The 21,218-nt window shown below is 45.5% G+C and overlaps 2 protein-coding genes across 4 annotated transcripts in view; one reads left to right on the top strand and one right to left on the bottom strand.

The window, feature by feature from the left end:
- SEMA5B (semaphorin 5B) overlaps positions 1-6,341 on the top strand; it is a 270,385-nt gene extending 264,044 nt beyond the window's left edge. For 2 of the 3 annotated variants that reach the window (XM_085066953.1, XM_085066954.1), the window contains exon 24: positions 120-6,341. In XM_085066953.1, coding sequence (XP_084923079.1) covers positions 120-275 — 156 coding nt within the window. In that variant the 3' untranslated portion in view covers positions 276-6,341. The remainder of the gene's footprint in view (positions 1-119) is intronic. The other variant, XM_085066955.1, reaches the window with a different exon arrangement.
- A 6,141-nt stretch (positions 6,342-12,482) lies between these two features.
- Positions 12,483-21,218, bottom strand: part of SLC49A4 (solute carrier family 49 member 4) — a 70,092-nt gene continuing 61,356 nt past the window's right edge. The window contains exon 9 of the mRNA XM_085066952.1: positions 12,483-20,106. Coding sequence (XP_084923078.1) covers positions 19,991-20,106 — 116 coding nt within the window. The 3' untranslated portion in view covers positions 12,483-19,990. The remainder of the gene's footprint in view (positions 20,107-21,218) is intronic.

The following is a 21,218-nucleotide window of genomic DNA, read 5'->3' as shown; positions in this document are numbered from 1 at the left end:
TGGTGGTCGCAGCAGAGGCCGTGCTGGAGAAGGCAGGTGAGAGGGAGGTGTCTGCAGGTAGGAAAGAGTCATTGTGTGGCACTGTTGTCAAGCCTGTCATCTCCTCTTCTCTTTTACAGACACTTAACAAGAACAACTTGATACCAGACGACAGGACCAACTTCTACCCGCTGCAGCAAACCAATGTGTACACAACAACCTACTATCCCAGTACACTGAATAAATATGATTACAGGCCCGAGGCCTCTCCTGGAAGGACCTTTACCAACAGCTGATGATGGACAGATCCTACAGGACTGGATAACTTCCTATATGATTTTTTTTTATTGATTTTATGGACCAAATACTGGCCCAGCCTCTAGATGTAAATATTGTACAGTAGGGTCTTTTTTTTTCTTTGGTTTATTGTGTTTCTTGTAAACAGCACATCTCCTTACAAGGACAAAAATGCATATGGACTGTTCTGCAGAGCTTTTGTGGATATTTGGCTGGAGATGGCTCTTCCACTGCAACTGTTCATGGCTGGAAGGTCAACATGCTGTCTGAGGCTGAGGCTGTCGAGGATGGGGCTGTGTGCTGGGCTTGGTGGCCACTGAGCAGCCACACACAACACATGGGAGCACTCCAGGCAAGGCAAGAGGTGGCCTCCTGGAGCAGGGCTGGATGCATCCTTCAATGGCCAGGACAGCACTGGATGACACACAGATCATGGGACAGGCCGAACAGGACTCCATCATGCCAACAACTTGAAGAACATTTTCTTTTTCCTTTTTTTTTTTAAATTTTTTTTTATGTTTCTGAAAAACAAAAACAAAACAAAAAAAAAAATTAGTAACTTTCTAGGGCAGTGTTCCCTGTATCTTCAGAATCTTTTCATATTACAGGAAATACTCTCTGCAGCCTTCTTTGGTAATATGCAGTTCAGCTGATGAGAAACAACACACAAACAAAGTGCATTATCCAAAGAAGCTTTCCAGAATGTTTCCAGTCTTAATTAAAAGAGAATTATACAGGCAGTGAGACACTGAGAAAAGTAAATGTTGGAATAACATTGGAGACATGAACTTGGAGTGCCTAACAAACAAAGATGTTTATATCACTGGAAAAAGAGATGTGATGATTGCCGCACAAGAGCCATGGGTTTTATTTCTTTCTTCCTTTTTCTTTTTTTCTGAGACAGTGTTAACTCTTTTTGTTCTAGCTTTGATCCTGATTGTGTCTGCCACAAGAGGCAACTTTAGAGGCCATGCTCTTCTTGGGGGAAATCACCATGCTTTGGGCTAATATTTTCTCTGGTTTTATTATTGGGTTTTGGTTCATATACTTTCAAAAAGTGAAAAATTCTGACTTTGCAGGGGGAAGGTATTTTTTCAAGGAATGTTTCCGTAGTCTGACAAGACCCAGAAAGTCTGCTGCACATTCTTATAGCGTCTTCCAGTCAGTACTCTATGAAATAGTAACACAGCTGAGTAATGTGCATTGTTTGCCAATATTTCTTTATTTTTTCTGAGAAAAAACAACCCAACAAAGAAATGCTGCCACAGTTATTGAAGTAAATTGGAGCGGTAGCATTATTAAACAGTATATCCAGCCTTGAAATGTAATTTTGTGTATGTGTGTGACTGTGTCTATAAGAACTGTATTAGTCTGATGCAGAAGCCATGTTGTCTACAACCAGATGTTTGTCTGACATAATTGTTTGGCAAAAAGGAAACTTATTGCTGGTGCTTAATGTACAACTACATCCAGTGTGTTTAGCAACGTGAACAAGTTCACCGCTGTTATCATTCAGTGTTTCTAAATATTTATGATGAACTCCTGATGCTAAGTATTTTAGAATGTCGCAATACTGAGCATGAGATAAAAGTACACCCTGAAATACGCATGAGCTCCACGTGGTCCTGAGCTTGGCTTTGTGTCTGCATCTCCCCGGGCAGTGCCGTGCCCGTGCCTGGCGCCGGCTCAGCCCGTTCCCTGTCTGTCCGCGCTTGGTTTCGGGTTTCGCTGTGAGCCGACATCGGTTGTTTCTCAGTGCTGTTCCTTTGCAGTTGCTTGTTCAGAAGCCCAGCTTGGGCCGTGTACTCAGCTCTTTCACGTAGGCAGCTGGTAGGAAATGAAGAAAGACTGTGTTGCTCGTGACAAGTATATTGCTTTTCCTGCGAGGAAGAGCCAACGTGGCTCTGCAAGCCTGTGTGTTACGGTGCTTTGACCAGAGGGCAAGTATAAAATAGTCTCCCATTTTTAAATTACTTTGTTTGACTTCAGTTTGCAGTGATTGAAAGCTGTAGGGATATTTGTAATAAAGTGGGGTTATTAGCACTGCCATGAGGACACCTTAGGCTCAGCAGTGCCCATCATTTTCAGCAGCTGCTTTTCTAATCTAGCAGCTCATTCTGTTCCTGCTCTGGTCTCACCAGGTGAAATAGAGGGGGCAGAGGGAGAGAGAGAGAGATGCCGTTAGATTTTTAGCAGTGTAGTCAGGAGCTGATGCAGACCTAGAAGATGTGTCTGAAGCAGCTGCTGCAATTCACCAAGTTCAGCAGCCCTGAGCCCCTGGCAGAACAGCCAGGCAAGAGCACCAGGAGCAGAGCAGGATCACCAGGGAAGCAGGATAGCTCTGGGATCAGGTAGCCTGCAGGGAGACTCTTCCCAGGCCCCTAAATCCCATTTGAGGAGTGATGACTTTGTGCCTCGTGCCATAACGAGTTCATCCTGTCTCACTGAATTTTCACATCCCCCTCAGCAATTCTTGAAACCCTGACTTAAAGTATCTCTAATAAGTATGTAGCCCAGGGGTTGGAAATCATTACATTAGACTATCAAGATGGGATTTTCCAGCTTTAATTTATGTGATTCAGGAGAAAACACTGGCTCCCAAGATGATTCCAGCCATTGTAAAATCAAAGCCATCTCTGAGCTTCCCCATCAGAAGATTCCCTGTATTAACACACTCTGCAATTACCATGCACGTGGAAAGATTGCAGCTGGAGTTTGAGGGGATGCAAGCAAGTCAAACCTTGCAATTATCTCAAATTTACTATTTTTCCTTTCTCTTTTCCCCTCTCCCCCTTTAGACTTTTTTTCCATTTTTGGCTTCACAGAATAACATGATGTAAACTGATTTCTTTTTCCCAGAGTACCATATAGCAGATGAAATTATTTAAATGTTCAACTCACCAAGATGGGTGATTACTGGCATTGTGTTCAGGAGGTGGATATTTTGTAGGCTAGTGGAGGGCAGATGCTTTGAGGGTGGTGTGTGTGGTTATAGTTTCATCAAGACATTCCTTCCTATCAGCCATCCAAATGGATTCAGCCCTTTTTCATATAATTGGCAATCACAGCAAGGGGCTGTAGTCTCCATTTGAGCAGAAAGCAGAATCCAGGAGAGTGAAAAAAAGAAATCAGAACACTGTATTACTCAATTAATGTTTGCAGGAGAGTGCAGTTCTTTAAGGATGGTGTTAATGCGGTGTGAGAGTTACATTTTTTATGAGCTCTCCAGGTAATTTGGCACCTTGAGCTTTAGGTCTGTAATGTCTGTAGAAGTTTGAGTTGCTCCTGTAGCTGGATGTTAAACTTCCTAAAATTTCCTATTCCTAACACCATCTTAAATTAGAGTGGAAATGCATTTCTTTTGGGAGCATTGCTTTCCAGACGGTTCATTATGCTACATATTTTTTCTTCTTTTACTTTTAAGACAGAGGAGGGGAAGCCTGGGTGGTTCCTCTGTAGGTCTGGAGACACTGTGTCTCTGCAAACCCTTTGGATAGGATTCAGGTGTACAGTATGTGAAATATGATGGGAATCTTACAGCCAAGTGTGTAGTGGAAACATCTTTAATTAGGCCATTCTCTCTTTTTCCATGGAAGTGGCTGCCTTTCTCCCAGCCAAGGGGGTGTGCACGGTGCTGTTATCCAGGCATGTTGTGCTGGTGCTGTCGAGCTTTCCTGGAGCAGCTGTCAGTAACTCACAGCTCACTGACAGACAAACCACTTGAGGATCAAACCATCACATAAGAGGTGCTGTTGCTCTAAAGGTGCACTTGAATGTTCAGCATATGAGCCAGGGCTGCTCTTAAACTCATGACCTGTACAGATACTGTAGGAGAATAACATATATTGTCTAACCACCACTGTTCCTAATGCCTTATGTTCAGAAAATGAAGTGTTTGGTTTGAAATCTGCAGAGAGCAGGAATGGAGCCTGTGTCTGACGCAGACAATTTGATTCCTCCAGTGATAACCTGCTGTTCAGCCCACCTGGGGAGAAAACTGCTGTCCATTGAGTTTGAGTTATTCTTTGTACCAAATGTAGTCGGGGAGAGTTATATATATATATATAAATATATATATAAAAATATAAATGTAAAGTTTCTGTAACAACTTACTCTTCTTTTTGTAACAGTGTATACATCTATCAGTGGATAGATACAGTATATATTTATAATATATACACATGCAATATATATATTTAGCAAAATGCCTGCAGAGGAAACTTAGAATAAGAAAGGGAGTGCTGGTATTCAAATTCCACAGGGACAAACTGAAGAAAAAACCCTATAAAAATCTAGCACCCTTTCCATTAGGTTTAAAAACCCACTTTTGAGGTAAATGAAATATAATTTTTTAATTGAAAAGTAAATTGATTTTTCTAGTTAGAAGTGCTGATTCTCCCCTAAATCATTCTGGTTAAGAGCTATTAAGAAAAAGACACTTGATGCTGTTTATATTTTCATAATAAGCCTCCTAAATTTCTCATGTGTATCACTCTATTGTTTTTGTAATTATAAGTAGGGAGTAATTGCGCAAAGAAAATTAAAATAGCAAGTAGGAGTAGCAAGTCTTGTACCATTAGAGCAAAAAACATCATCTGTAAAAACGGGGAGAATGTCATCTTCCGTGTTAAAGAAGTCAGTAACTGCCTTGTGAGTTATTGATCAGCATTACAAGCCTTATCTTATGGTCACACCAGGAGGCTTTATCTGAAATTTAGGAAAAGAAGCCCTGCAAACCCATGGCTTTTGGTTTTCAGAAGGGTCAAAAAAACCCCACTAGGCTGTAGAGGCATCTGTGCCATGGGTGTCTCTGGAGCTTTCTGTGTCAGTGGCCAAGGCTCTGCACACACTTCTCACCTCGCCAGTCCTTACACACAACAGGGCACAGCACCCCCCAGAGCTGTCTGGCATGGCAGAGAAATACCCACTAGATCAAGTCTGAAGGATTCATTCTTTTCCAACAAATCCCTTAAATGGCCTCATGACCAAGGCCTAAACTCCCAAGAGATGAATCTTTCCCTTTAGCGTTTTAGAAGGAAACTTCAGGTGGCTTCAAGAGCAGCTGGGGGTAGGTGAGAGAGCTTTCTGTCCAACTTTGTTTTGCCTGATTGCCAGAGCCTTCAAAACTGGGCAGAAACCCCTCTGGAGCTAGGTCCTTGTGGGACTTATCCAGTCTCAGCTATTCTGCCGGGAAATTCCTCCTTTGGACGCTTTGGGAAAAATTAATGTCTGCATTAATCCTGGCTGGAGGAGCAAAACCAGCGACCCACTATTTACAATCATAAGTGCTCAAGAGCATTCAGTGTAAGTTTGGGTCTTGAGCCTGTTAGTTTTTCCATTCTGCCTCCAGCCACAGCTGCAAACTCACCCCTGCTATTCAAGAGGGTTCAGGGCTGTAAGAGCAGCATTTGGCTTTCTGCAGGCCCCAGCCACGATTTGGTTTTAAACAAATCTGGTCATGAAAAGTATTAACACTGCGCTCTGGTTCTGACGCCTCCGTCAGCAGCATGCTGCTGATTCTCAGGCCACAGAGTCAAGCAGAGGTCAGCGTGGATGGGCCATTAATAACTGGAGCAAAAATGTCATTAGTACCAAAATGTCAAACAATGTAAAAGCCAGCCAGCTGCACAGCAGTGTGCTTTCTTTCCACAGCCCTCCTTAGACAGCAGCCAGACCTGCCCATACCTAAAAGCCTTGAGCTTAATTAGGAGCATTCCCACAGAGGAGACTTTAGGGAAGATACATGGTATGTGAGATGGAAATGTTAGGATTTAGCTTGTAGTTGAGGTGGGAGAGTGACAGATGCAATACTGGATCTTGGATATGATTATGTGAACACAGAATGCTTGCCCCAAACCAACAAAACCTGGAGAGTATTATTGGACTCTGTTGTGAAGGCACATCACCTTTCCTATGCAATCGAACTTGATGGTACTTTAGCATAAAGGTGACCTAGACTGTAATCACTGCCTTTAGACACTGTGAATTTTTTTTGGGTACTCTGTATTTTTATATATTGTACAATGTAAAGAATAATTCAGAAATAAAACAGACCAACCTGACAAGCCTGTGAGTTATTTCCCCTGCATGGTGGGGCTGGGGCTCCTGACAGTGCTGACAGGATGGGCCAGTGGGAATGAGGAGGAGCTTCCTCCTGACCTTGGTGGCCAATGGCAATGCAAAATCCACTCAGCTGCTTGAGTGGGGATGGGGAATTGCAGCTTCCATCCTTCCTCCCTGTCTGCACTGTGGCTGCATCCTGAGGCCCAGGTTTGGATTATATTTGTCGTGAGTTGTAGTCTCTGTGGACACCAGATTGTGTTACTGAATGTTATGCCAAAGGCTGCCTTCCCCCATCACAAGCTCCACACCAAACCTGGGGTACCTTTCAAAAATGAGTGAGGTGCCCACTGAGGTAAGACTAAATAAGAAATTCAGGGTGCTAAATCCTTGTCCAGATCTGCAGGAAGTGTCTCCCCTCTGCTCCTCAGCTCTCCACAGGTGACACTGAGGCCCCAAGGGCACAACTGCTCTCCATGCCAAGCCAGCAAAAAGACATTCATCCTCTGCAGAGCCTTTCAGCTGTGTGTGCTCAGCTGCAGTGAAATCCTGTCACTGCTGCTGCTGCTGCTCAAGCCCTACATATTGATGCAAAAAGTTATAAAAAGCTGAGGGACACGTTTTGATTGAAGAATGATCGTAGCCTCGTATTGAAGAACGTTATAGCTCTTGTTGCATTTATTAATCAAAGTAAAGACCATGAAAAGTGACAGAGTCAGGAACATTTTAGTTTATGTTCCGATACAGCTCAAGACTTATATTGAAGTTCCATACAGAAAATTACACCATAATGTCGTAAAAAATAGATTGGATTGCTAATAACCTGAAACGTGCTACACCTGCATACATAATACTTTAATCCTACTAAATCATAAGCTATCATTTGGGTGTTTTCATATTCTCAAGTGTGCATACAGGAATTTCTTTTCAATGCAGACCATTAAAAAGTAATCGAGAGGCACAAGATCAGTAAAAACAAACTTGCTGTGAATAAGATGGATTTTTTTTTTTGTTATAGTTTGCACGATAACACAGGGAGGTCATTTCTGAACAGTTTTGTTTTGCATCAAGACACCTCTGCATACAATTAGAGCAAAGTGTCACGTTGGAACCAATTTCCAATTTCCCTTAAATCTGTCTACCACCACATTTTTTTTCAAGTTGCTAATTTGATTCATTAACATAACAGTTTCACTTGTAGCCTCAGTAAATTTTGTTCTCTCACCTTCACTGTGCATCCCAACTGCACCCTTTTCCCTCTTTAATTCTTAGTGGTGTGGCAAACAGAGCAAGTTTTGTTATCTTGTGGGTTCCACATGAGGTGTGGGAGCACCCAGAGCAGAGTGGGCAAAGCAGGGACTCAGGCCAAGGTGTGGAGCTTCCTGGGGGGACCACAGCAACAGCTGCAGCCCCACAGCTCCCTCCAGCCTGTCTTTGGTAGTGTTTGGAAGTTCAGTATAAAAAATGCAGGAACAGGAAAAAGCAGAAATTTCCTCATGACTTGTGTTTGGTCTCCCTCTTTCCTCCCTACCCCCTGCAACAGGGGCTTTGGGATGTGCTGAGCCAGGTGCTGCAGTGACACACCTGTCCCAGCCCCACCCCTCCGTGTGAAGCCCATTTGCTGGGGTTTTCTTCTCCATTAAGGGATGGAAATATCCATGGCTGGTGGGGAACTTGCCTGGGCAAGGAAATATCCTGTGCAAGGGCACTGCCAGCCCTCGGTGCTATGGAGGTGAGGAGGGGCAGGGAAATGCAGCCCAGCCCAGGTAACACCAGTGAGAGTGAAAGTGCTGGAGCAGGGACTCGGATGAACGAGCTGTAACCCCACAGAGCAGCTGAGCAGATCTGTTTGGGCACCAGGAGATTATCCAGAGCAAGTCCTGTCAGAGCAAGTTAATTTCCTCCTCAGGACAGCACCACATCCTGCAGATAGCATGGAAATAAGAAATATCCTGCAATCTGATTTTAGCAGAGCTTTTGACTCTCTCATATATGACCCTCATATGCTGCCAGGAGCAGTGGCCAGGCAGAGCATTGTGCAGACACCCTCCTTGGAAAGAAGTCAGGCTGCAGCAGTGAAAAAAACCTCAAGTGAATCCCCTCCTGCCACACCCAGTGCTGCAAGTGGTGCCCAGCACACCCCAGTGTCCCCAGACCCACCAGAGCCCTCAGTGCAGCCATCCTGAAGAGATCAGCACAGAGCAAGCACCTCCTCAGTGTGTGTGAGAGTAAATCCTCAACTGCAAAAGCTCTGCTCCCCATGGCACCTCATGTGTGCTTCCCCCTCGAGGGCACAGCAGAGGGACCACACTGAACACACAGCTCAGTCACCAAAAGCTTTGGAGACTCATTACAAATGCTGTTTTGCTAACAGTTGAAATGCATCTTGACATGGTTTGCTTTGTTCATTTATAAGAAAACACTGACAGAGCTGTCGTTGCACTGTTTAAAAAACTGAGGTTCAAATTAACCAAGAAGGTGACGGAGTTCAGCTGTGCCCAAAGGAAAATACCCAACCACATGCACACACTCCCTGTCTTTGGTGAGATTTCAACCTTTCAATCTGCTGACAATATCTCCAAACCAAAATTCTCCTCTGGAGAAAGGACTGAACGAGGCAAAGGTGATTTTGGTGTTGTGACAGAAATGTAAAGCTGGCTCTTGGCAGCTGGGCAGACTCACCTTTCCTTGCTTGCCCCAGTGTGATCACAGGGCAGGTTTATTTTGTTACCCACAGTTTTATCATGCTTTTTTTCTTCTGACTGGCCCTATATTGACACCTCACAGCAACTCAAATGTGTGTAAGGTCAGCTGGTTTTCATTTTAAAACTACAAATATGACAAGGAAACATTGTTGTGCTGCACGCCAGAACATCCATCTGTAAGCTTTGTGGATCTCTACAGAATTTGGAAGGTGCAACTCTTTGAATCCTCGCAACTGAGGCAGATCTGGAATCCAGCAAATGCTTAAAGCTCCTCCTGGCTGTGGAAAGTGTCTCCTGGCTGAGCAGCTGTGCTGCAACATTGTCACCCTTCAAAAAACCATCTCTGAAGATTTTCAAGGTCAACCTTCACAGTTTGTGAACTGGCAATTAGCTGGAAGCAAAAAGTAGTCCTGGTTTTCCATCACTCTGGAGACAGTGAGGTGTCTCCCAGGCTCAGGGTTAGCATCGACCATGCTGAGCAGCAACAGGCTGTTGAGGTTCGATCCATCTAACCTTTCTGTACTCCTTCATTTTTAAACCTCCCATAGTCATTTCCTTGCTGTCATGGAAATAATGGAGCCAGCAAAGGATTGCTCCCCTCTCAAGCGCAGGGTAATGAACAGCCATCAGAAACATTTGATATTTCCATGATGTGAAGCATCAATGGCCACAGAGAAAACTGTACCCATTTTGGCAGTACTTAATTTACTGTCACGAGCAAGCGATCTGTGTGAGAGAGCAGGCACAACGCTGATACACTTTTATTACCCTGCCAGGAGCCACATTATTGTTTTCTGTTTTCACATTTCTTAGCAACAACATTTTTTTGTTCATAGGTTTCTTCCTAGGAGCTCGGCTGGAATTATTTTTATGTTGTCCCCAATTTACATGCTGACTTACATCAGCCTGTCCTCGAGTGAGAGCCTTGCTTTCTGCCTGAAAGCCTCCTGGCAATTACTGCTGTCTTCTGCTGATCCATCACTCCTCTGGCGCTGGAGGAGACGAACCTCCCTGCTTGGCAGAGCCTGCCTGTCCCGGGGAGCAGCTCAGTCCCTGGCAGTCCCCAGGTGCTGCTGGAGCCAAGGAGAGTCTGGAGTGAAGAGGTACAAACCTGTACTGTGAGCATCACCTCTGCACCCACCCCCAGCCAAGACAAAATCAGCTCTAAAACCACTGAGTGTTCAAGGTGGGATGAGCTGCAGTGCTTTGTCATAGACTCAGACCTATGCTGAAAATCTCTCTCAAAATGTTTTTTTCTGCACATCAGAGGCAGTGAAGGCATTTCTGTGTGAGCTTCTGTTGATCCAGTTCACACTTCTGCTGCTCATCACTCCCCACAAACCCTTCAGAGCTGCCTTTTCCTTTGCCCACCATCACCCTTTGCTCTTCCAGCACCAAAACTCAGCAGCAAAGCTGCATCCCCAATCCCTCCCCTTGCTTTGCAGTCAAAGGCAGGTTTAGGGGAGTCACAGGAAGAGTTCCAGGTTCAGAGCACGGCAGGGGCAGTTTGTTGGCTGCTGGCATTTCCTCTGCCTGTGCTTGCCTGAGCCTCACTCCACACATGCTGCCCGGGGGAGGTTGGTGTCCCCTGCCCACTCCTTCTAGTGCCTGAGCCAGGGACTTCCCGTGGCTGTCAGTCTGTGGCCGAGCAGGTGGATGGACAGACAGGCATGGAAAGGGTCCAGCCCATCCTGGTGCCACAAGCAGAGCTCTACCAGCCCTGGACCTGCCTGCAGATCCCAAAAAAGTAACGGAGCAAAGCAAGAAAGTTCCCAAAGAGAAACCTCACTGGGGCCATGGGACCTGCAAAGCCTCCCAGGGCTGTGGGGCTCTGGTGCTCCCATGCTCAATAGACTCCTGAAGAGTTAAGGTGTTTTTTGCAGCCCTTAGCCAAGGATGACTTCAGTGGGTGGCTGGCCTGCACTGGCAGCTGGCGTGAGGGATCCTGGCATGGTGCACACTCTGGCCCTTCCCCTCTGTCGGCTCAAGCTCAAGTTGTGCCAAAAAAACCCCAACTACCCCCTGCCAAAAACAACCAACAAACCAACACCAAAAAAAAACCTGCTTGGAAATTCATGTTCATGTGATGGTGAGTGCAGAGTAATATCAGAGGTGTGTGGCAGGTAAAGGTGAATGCCTTGGATCCCAAGTCCCTGATAGGAGCCCAAATCATGCTCCTGGAGCAGCTGAAGCCCTGCAGCTGCTCAGCTCTCGTGACCCACAGCAGGAGGGTAAAGGCAAATTTGGGGGCTGCTGCTCATCAGCATCAGCATTCTTGGTGCTGGGCTGCAGCCCAAAGATGCCAAAACACACAGACCCAGCATTTTTAAGTGGCCCCAACCTTTTCCCCAGCCTCTGCTGTTCCCACAGCATTAGACATGAGGTATCTGTGAGAGCTCCCCCACATCTGGGCACATCTGGGCACAGCACCAAGAGCTGTGAACCAGCTGGCCCCAGCCCAGCTGCTCCCCCATGTGCAACTGCAGCACAGTCGAATTTGGAGATGCCAGCACCCAGCACCCTCTCAGGAAAGACAGAATAAATGTAATTTATGTGCCAGGGAAACAGCAGACTTCAACAACAGCAAAGATAAAACAGAAACTGGGGGGTGGAAACTGAGAAAGAATGAGCATGGGGGCTTCACCAGCACACAAAACTACATCAGGGCTCTGGGATGGACCCTCAGTTCTCATCCCCCTAAGGATGGAGATTTCTGTAACTCAGCAAAGATAAATACAACTGGGAACTGTATCATTAGAGGCGCTTTAAGCTCCCATATATAGCCTGGAAAGAGACTGTTGCTAAGAATAGTGGGGCCCACATATTCCACAACATGGGAGTTGACAGATTTCTTCCCAGCACTAATAGGATGTGAGACTATTTTAAACTTGCCCTAGTAAGTAGTCAGGGCATTCTTGAAGAGCTGGTCCTAGAAAATAAACATGGATCAAGAGATGCCGGCTTGGGTCTGTTTCAATTAAAAGCAAGATAAACACAAGGAGGGTTATTATGAAGGGTCTGCTTTCTAAAAACCCCAATGGAGACAGTGATGGTGGGAACCAGCAAAATCAACTGGCCTGCAGCATCCTGAGCCATGAGCCTGGAGGAATCAGGGTGTGAAAGCAGAGTTGTGACACTGTGGTGGAGCAGCAGAAGTGCCACCACTGCCAGGCCCTTCCCCTCCCTTGGTCCCCTCCTTGCTGGGATCCCTCTGCCCCAGACCAGCATCCCTTGGTCCACCAGCAGTGCCAGACCTCCACCTTAAAACCTCCCTAAAAGCCATGGAAATCTTTCCCTTGGCTGGGTTGGGAGGTTGGATGAGGCTACACTCATTTAGACTAAACAAGCCCCATTTTGTAGCAGTATCTGCAGTGGATTTTGGCAGCATTATGGCAGGAATAAACTATTCCCTTGTGCTTTCTTGGAAGTGATGAACAGTGATGGCAGCAAACTGAGTAACCTCTTTAATGTGCAACAACCAGTACGTAAAATAACACGCACTTCATGGTCAGAGTCCAGTTTTAAATATAAATGACACAGTGGATATGTTACATTGACAAGTATATAGTGGTTTCAACATTATTTTCTCAAAAATAAACATACACCACATTGGAATATCGCATACAAAATGTAGAATTTGCCCTAAAATAAAATTCTATCAAATCACTTAAAAAATTACAAAAGTAAACCGCATACAAACTCCAGTAAAACTGAACAGTCTTACAACTCGAGGATAGTTTACAAAGATGCTCTCCAACATGGAAAACCCTCTTCCTTCTCCATATGTTCATGCAGTTCCAAAAACCCCAACTGTTAGGTGCATCCCATAATTAAAAGCTGTTTTTTATGACCTTATCAAGTACTTATTTCTAAAATGCACAGCGGAAGACATTAAACGTGGTAGGGGAAAAAGAGATTTTAATTTAGCAAATATCATGGGCAGAGAAAATAAGTATGTCTGGAAAATGCATCATTGTCCCAGCAGAGCAGGAGCTGATGGCTGGCTGCCTGTGAGCAGCTGCTGCTGGCTAAGTTCAGGTGACAGGGTGGCAGCAGGAAGGTTGGGGCACCCAGGAGAGCTGTGGGCAGGGATGGGCAGGGAACCCAACTCTGGCTTATAGTGCACATTCAAGGTGGCCCTGCTGGGGAGGGACATGGAGCATCTCCTTCCCCTGGCACAGGTGGGGACAGCAAGGCACCCCAAGCAGCCTTTCCCCCAGCCCCTGACTTGTCCCACACAAACCTGCATATCCACTCTGTGAAGGAAAGCACAGGCTTGAGTTGTTGTGGCTTTAACAAACACGTGGGCTATGGCTGGAGAAGTAGCCTCAGCCTGAAGGGAAAAGCTCCCCAGAAAGAAAAAAGGGTTTGCTGGTGGTATTTTCTTCATGTAGCAATACAAAGTGAGTGCAGTGAGTCTGTCCAGGTGTAACAGGTGGATAAATCACATGGAGGGAGGCAGTGGGGGGAGAGATCATGCAGGGAAAAGCTGTTACTGCAGAGAGCAAGTCCCACCTGCCTTCCCTGCTGCACCTTGGAAAACCAGTGCCTCTACATCGTGTGCCACCACTGTCCCTGTCCCTGTCCCTGTCCCTGTGGCACAAATCCCATCACAAACAGAAAATGAAGGTCAGAAACTCATCCTTGAGGAAGGAACAAATGAGGCTCTGAGACAACTGGGCTGAAGGAGACACCCCTCCTGTGCAAATAGCCCAGGTGCCCAACATCTCACCTCCTGGGCATCCTGGCTCAGCACTTCCCTTCTCCCTCTGTGCTGCAGTCTCCTCCCTCTGCCTGGGCTAGGAGCTTCCTGTGGTGCTGCTGGGCCTGAGTGGTGAAGAAACAGTGCTGGGGCTCTGGGGGGCATGAATTGATCCAAAAACATTGCAATCCCAAGAAATTGACAGGAGCCAGCACATCTGTGCAAATATTTGCTTTTGCTTGTCAAAACTTTAGACAGCATTACACTTCTTCCTCTTTTTATTAGTTTCATCTGTCTTGAAACACAGACTGCAAAAATTGTAAGCAGATTGACATCTTCTGACTTCACTGGGGCTGTGCCTGCTCTGGGGCAGTTCTCTGCCAGCTGAAGTGACACTCCTGGAGGGAGCAAGGTAGATATTCCTGTGCCACCCACAACCCACCTGGCAGCAGTAAGGACTGCAGGGAAGTGAATGGAGTCTGTGTTGATGGCTGTGATCTCACGTGAAGCAGAGAGCCTGGAGGCTGCCTGCCTGTCTCCCTGGTGCAAGGGAGGCAGCACCCCCAAGGCAGCATTTCCCTCTTTTTCCCCCACAGCCGGAAGGCTGGGACCCATGGAAAGTGACAAAACTCTTGTGTGTTTTGGCAGGGTTGGCCAAACAACTGTGCAGCCACACACAGAGCAGCCTCCTTGCTCACCCACATCCCTGCTCTTCCCACATGGGGCTTTAACAACCCCAGGAATGGCAGCACCAACACCAAATCAATACCCAGCACTGGTGTAGGTTTGCACACCGCTGTAGCAGTTGGCTTGGCAAGTTATTACAATGGTCCATACTTAGTATAAAGGAACCTTCTCAAAACTAATGAAACATAAAAATGCCTTTGTCAGATATACTCACTAATTTGTGACCCAACAGAAGAAAGGAACAGTTAGAGCCCTGCTGTCACTATTACAGAGCAGTTATATCCACGGTGCAAACTGTGTAATTCCCATTCATATATCAGTCATTCCTGACAATTAAATCACGTTTCCCTTTCTTGTAACAGCCAATACATGCACATAAATCAATGCAGCTTGTTTATGTTGCAGTGCAAGGCCACAAAGTCACTCACTCAGTTTACTGTAGAACAAGCCCAGCGTTAACATCCTTGTCACCACAAAACTTCAAATTCTATATGGATTGATCAATTCAATGCAATATTTTGGTGCTGAAATGCCCCTGGAACTGGCCCCTTCCCCCTACTCAATCCAACCTGTTGCTCTCCCCAGGTTACCCCTACAAACACTAACACAGCCTGGGCTTTTCCAACCCGCTCCAAGATTAAAGTTGTCCCACTCCCACTCCTTCCAGCTCTGTCAGATGATTTGGAATAACTCTGTGATGCTGTGAGCCTGAATACCTAACACACACGATGCCTATCAGCTTGGCCTCTCTAGGTGTGGAAGATAAAACCATAAATTTCAGGTAAATTACAATCTGCTTGTAACAGATTATCTGCTCACAATATGTGCAGAATCCTTTGGGTCTGCACTTTCTTCCAGCTGGCATGATTTTCCAAAAAATCCCTGTTCTTATGGATATGAAGTGGTCAGCCAAGCCATCCCTGTAAAATTGCTCTGGAAGCAAGGAAGCTGTTCTCCACACCTCTGGCTCAGGGGAGCAGGCAGCCCCAAGGGCAGGCAAAGGATTCCAGGGGAAGTTAATGGCTAACAGCAGTGACCAGAGACAGGAACCAGTGCTGGAAATGGAGCCTGCATTTCCTAATCCCGAGCCTCCCATGAGCAGCAGGGGAGCTTGCACAGCTCCACAGCCTGGGAGAAGGAGAGCCAGCAGCTCTGGAAGCTGAACCGAGGGTGTCACTGAGCCAAACAGAAATCTGAGGAGCAGCCCATGTTTAAAATGAAGCACTGGGAGAGAGCGGTCACTACGGAGCATCCTTCCCAGCATTCCCAGTACAAACCACAACACAATTACCTGTGTGTTAGGGGCTCAGCACTGCTGGGGAAAATGTTCTTCAAGGCCCTCAACTTACAGGCCACAAAGAGAAGGAAATTCGGGGCTTCTCCGGGCACCTTCCTCCGCTGGCAGGTCACAGACCATGCAGCAGCCAGTGCTGGGACTGCTTCAAGTTAAAGTTAGAGAGACTTCAAACTTCCACTCATGGTTAAGAAAAACATTAGCTGTTTTGAGCCTATCCTGCACTACTGCTCATTGTATCAGCAAAATTTAGGGCTCTCCCCATGCTCCCAAACAAACTACCAAGGAAGTGCAGGTATCCTGGCAGCTTGGACCCTTACTAAGTCCAAGCAAGGATGGACCAAGTGATAACACTTACCCAAAAAGTATTTGAGTTGTGTTACCGACATGAAATGAACTGCTCCTTCACAGAAGGATGCTGCTGTAGGGCACAGATGGGGATAAAATATTTTTCAGAGGTCTCAGCAAGCACATTTACAATCCTCACCTCCATCCTGAGCCAGACTTGCTAATCTAATAAAATCCTAAAGCCTGAACACTGTGTGTGTGGAATGCAGCCATGTCCTGCACAACTTCAAGTAATTTGGGAGCAATCCTTTGACTCTCACTTGGGCAGATTTCCATCAGACTTGCTGGGAACTTGGGCTGAGCCCTGACTGTAGAGCGGTGCCTCTGAACCCAGCGAGGTTTCCAGCAGGGTCCAGCTGTGCTGCCCAGCCCTGGACAATGCTCCTGCTTTGGGGCAGAGGCACTGATGGCTGCAATTCAGACCACAGTAAAGTGCCAGACAGACACAGGGCATGGGCTCTGCATGGCAAGGCTTTGGCAGTGAGGGGCTGCAGGGTGGTGTCCGTGAGGAGATGCTGGAAGCTTCTCCATGAGTGACAAAGCCAACACCAGCCAGGCTCCAAACAGACCTGGCACTGACTGAGGCTGAACCCATCAGCAATGTTGGTAACACCTCTGGGTGTTAAGGGAAAAGAAGTTACTGCTCAGCAGCAATTGCAACCAGAGAGAGGAGTAGCTCTGCAGGTACCAGGTCAGTGCAGGAGGGGCAGAGATTCCCCTGCAGCCTGTGATGCAGACCATGGTGTGGCAGCTGCGTCCTTGCAGCCCATGGGCAGCAGAGATCCACCTGCAGCCTGTGGAGAAGCCCATGCCACAGCAGCTGGTTGCCCAAAGGAGGCTGTGTCCCTGGGGGAAACCTGCTGGAGCAGACTCCTGGCAGGACCTGTGGCTCCATGGAGAGAGGAGACCAGGCTGGAGCAGGTTTGCTGGCAGGATTCTTCCTGAAGGTCTGCACCCACACTGGCGAAATTCATGGAGGATTGTCTCCCCTGGGAGAGACCCAAACTGGAGCAGGGGAAGAATGTGAGGAGTCTTTCTCAGGGGATTAGACAATGTACAAGGTCTGACCACAGCCCCCATTCCCTGTCCCCCTGTGCTGCTGCAGGGAAGAGAGAGATAAAACCACAAGTAAAGTTAAGCCCAGAAAGGAGGGAGGGATGGGGGCAAGATTAGGTTTCATTTGTCATTATCCTACTGTGATACGATTGCTAGTAAATTAAATTCATTTCCCCAGATTGAGTCTGTTTTGCCCATGATGGTAGCCAGTGAGTGATCTCTCCCTGTTCTTAACTCATGAGCTTTCCCTTACATTTCCTCTCCCCTGCCCAGCTGAGGAGGGCAGTGACAGAGCAGCTTTGGTGGTTTCCAGCCATGGCCAACCTACCACATAGAGAAACATCAGAGTCACAGTGAGCCATTCACACTGACTCAGAAAAACAATCAGCAGGGTTTAAAACAAGAGGTTCACTCTTCTCCCCTGATTATGGAGAGCCTGCATCTGGAAGCACTGACAAATATTTTGAACTGTTTGATGCCTTCTGGAACAGAGGCAGAATAGGTTATAGTCTGAATACTGTGTAAAATGCTTCTCCATCTTAAAATAGTCAGGACAGTGAAAGGATTAGAAATCTCTCTCACTCGGGACAGTGCCTGAGCTGTGCAGTTTTAATCTTTATATAGCTACAGTAAATTGCAGAAACAGAGCTCTGAAGAGCCATCTGAGCTTGTAGTTCTGCCATGACAATGCAACTCCAATCAGACTCTTGGCAAGCGATCCTTGCTTTCAGAAGACAATAGGTAGCAGCAGCTACTGGATACTAAAACTATTCCAGGCACTAAAACATAGTAAAAAGAAGCTGGACAGTTAACACCATTCCTCTGAAAAGCAAGGGGATGATGCCAATGGTTCTGAACGTGCTGGTTAGACTGATTTAGTTATCCCTATGCAGGTTAGCTCCACTGCCACAAAGAGCCTGCTTCAAGACAGAAAAGATCATTTAGAGCTGATACAGGCAATGAGCTAAATCCGTTTTCAGTTACTACAGTAAGTACATCAATTGCTCTGAAAACATAAAAGCAGGGAGCAGCTTGTTTTATTTCACTGCACAGATACACTCCTGAGTTAAGTCTTAGAGGTGTATTCTCTCTGCACAAGGAGAGCAGGCAGAAGGAACAGATCCATGTCTGAAAGGTAGTTCTGGGTTTATTTGAGTGAGCTTACAGTGTTGGTGTCACTCCAGGGGCAAAGAAGAGCCCCACACAGGGCCAGAGGGTGCTGGATTTAACTCCTAGAGATGCAGAGCCCTGCACAGCAGCCCCTCCAAACATGCATCCAGCCCTGCCACAGAACTGCCACGACAGGGAATCATTCACCCCTGGAAAGAATCCCTGTTGCATCCCCACTCAGGGCAGTGACTGGCTTGGTTACAAACAGGGGCAAATCACCTTCCCCACACAGGATCACTTGGAGTAAACCTAGGGAAACACACACCCTTGCACGACTTATATATATATATGTATCTCTTATATATATAAGTTTTATTTGTGTATACATTGATATAAATAGGCACACCCTCACACACACAAACACACCCCCATAACACAAAGCACAGAACACACACACACCCCCCAAAATATTTTAAATGATGCTGAACTGAAATCTAAGAATATAATTAAGAAATTATTAGCAGGTTTAAAAACTGAGTTAAAAAACTATTCAAAGTGTCTTTAATATTTATGTTCAAGTAAGGGCCAGAATGACCACAGATTAGTACTGATAAAAAGAGCTGGCATTAATTTCCCATATTATGCCAGAACTCTTGAGTTACTCCTCATGGTGAAACTCATTGTCATTTCGCCATCATCAATGCACCTCCTCAACTAGAAAGGTTTTTTTAGGAAACAGTGATTTCTCAAGACTTGGGTTACAAGCAATATTGTTTAGGCACCCTCAGTCATAAACTAATCCTAAAAACCACACACACCTTAGAGTATCAGGAGAGAACTAGCAGGACTCAGACATCCACACCCACAGTATTCAGTGGCACAAACAGTAAAAAAAGGCAGTACTGGAGATGGAGGATGGAAAGGTGACACAGTGGTGGCCCTTAGAACAGCAACATTTACCTAGAGTGACTCTCCAGTACACCACAGATGCTCCATATTCAGGAGATATGGAACCATGGTGGCATTTCAGAGATGACTGTGGGTGCAGGTTGGGATTCAGTGGCAGCTAAAGCTATTGTTTACTTGTGCTCCAGGGTGATAACAAACACTCTAATAACACTGCAAGGATTATTTGGGATATTTAGTATGGCTAAAAACCCTGGTACCAGTGTCTTATATCAGAACTCCCTTTATTAGAATGTAAATGTAGTGTACAAGCACCAAATAATTTTAGTTTAACTGTTTAATGGCCATTCAATATATAAATGACTAGTGATTTTAAAGAGATCCTCAAGAAAAGATTTTTGTTTTCTTTTCTTATTTTTTTCCTTTTGTTAAGGATATTCCCTATTTCTATTCTGATAGAAGACTCTGAAGATTACTGGTACCCCGGTGTGTATAACCGTGAGTCAGCACACAGGCACACACACACACACACACAACATACACCTCACTGCTACATCAACAGCCTCTTCAACAGAGAGCCCCAGCCCTGGCACAGGGACCTGGACAGCAGAGAGATCCTCTTTGTGCATTTTGGTGTCACCATCACCACTCCAGTTCCACATTTGTGGCAAATCAAGATGGTCTTGGACATAAGAACAACCCATCCCTCACCCTCTCCAAATAAAGCCACGATTAAGTCTTGAAATTTCTTTGTTTTTCTGCTGTTCAGCTGTGCAAATCCAGGCAGATGTGCAGACTGCAAAGCCGACTTCCAGTCTCTTCCAAGCCCTCACCAGTCTGGTGTGATCACACGGAGACGACGACGTCGAGATAGAGTCGGTCGTAGGACTCGCGGAAGCACAGGATGAGGAGCAGGCTGAGCAGACACGACCCTGGCAGGCACCAGTTGAACCAGGAAAACTCTGTAAAGCAGAACAGAGACCCAGCCTCAGTTATCAAACATGCTCTGTGCTTAAAGAGACCAAAACTTGGACTGATGGCAGGTTTGAGGGAAATTGCTGTGTTCTGCCAAAATCCTGACAGCTCCCGATCGATCGATGGTTAACATGGTCTGTGAGCCTTCTCCATGGACACCTTAAGTTATATATATTTATAACCACTGCCTCCAGCTAACGTAAATCCTCTTTATTCAACCTGCCAATGAAGAGAACAGGGAAAAAAAATAAAATCTATCATTGCTAATCGAGAATAAACCACTTCCAAAGACTCTGCTCATTAGTCCTTTGATTTCTATGGATTGAGATCTAAAATTAAAGGCATAGGAAGAAGCTGGGTTGATTTTGAATCAAACCTGCTACATCGTATAAGGAGGGAAAACCAATTCTTCAGAAGAAACTTGTGCTTAATATGATCAATTCTATTTAAAAGTCATTGCAAAAACAGGTCCTCAGAAGCCTCCTTTCAGCTGTTCGACATAACATACTATTCTTAAAAGCCTGTTACATATTCAAGAAATCCTATCATCTGATATTTGACTAATAATTAGCAGTTTTATTCAGAGTGTTTTTTTCAAACAAGTGCAACACAAATTTAATTTTTTTTAAATGTGTAATTTACTAAAGAAACATTCATTTCACTGGTTAGAATGTTTTACTTTTTAATTTTCCATTATTATCATCATTATTATTATTACTATTATTTAATTTTACAGAATCTGAACTCTCCCTCAAGATCTGAGTTAATCAAATTCAAGGCTTCATCACTGCTACTTTCATAAATCTGTAATTTATATTGCTGAAAGAAAATGCATTATTTATTTTAAACAATGCAAAGGACAACAGTCAGAAAGCCTGAAAAATCAACCTTCCAAAACCAGTAACCTTCAACAACACCCTCCCTGATCCACCAAAAACCCTTATGGATTTGTTTAGGCAGTATTGTTATTAAAACCACAGTAAAATTTTCCTAGGCTTGGAGAAGACTCTTATGTGATGCCAGAAGTCAATAGGCAAATGCTTTGCTATTATTTTCCTTATAAAATTCCTGCTTAATTGGATTAAACAGACTTGAACTC

This window comes from Lichenostomus cassidix, chromosome 7 (assembly GCF_008360975.1).
Source record: "Lichenostomus cassidix isolate B80296 chromosome 7, HeHo_3.0, whole genome shotgun sequence".
NCBI classification, from domain to species: domain Eukaryota; kingdom Metazoa; phylum Chordata; class Aves; order Passeriformes; family Meliphagidae; genus Lichenostomus; species Lichenostomus cassidix.
Note: the sequence above shows the minus strand (reverse complement) of the source record. Positions and strands in the feature narration are given on the sequence as shown.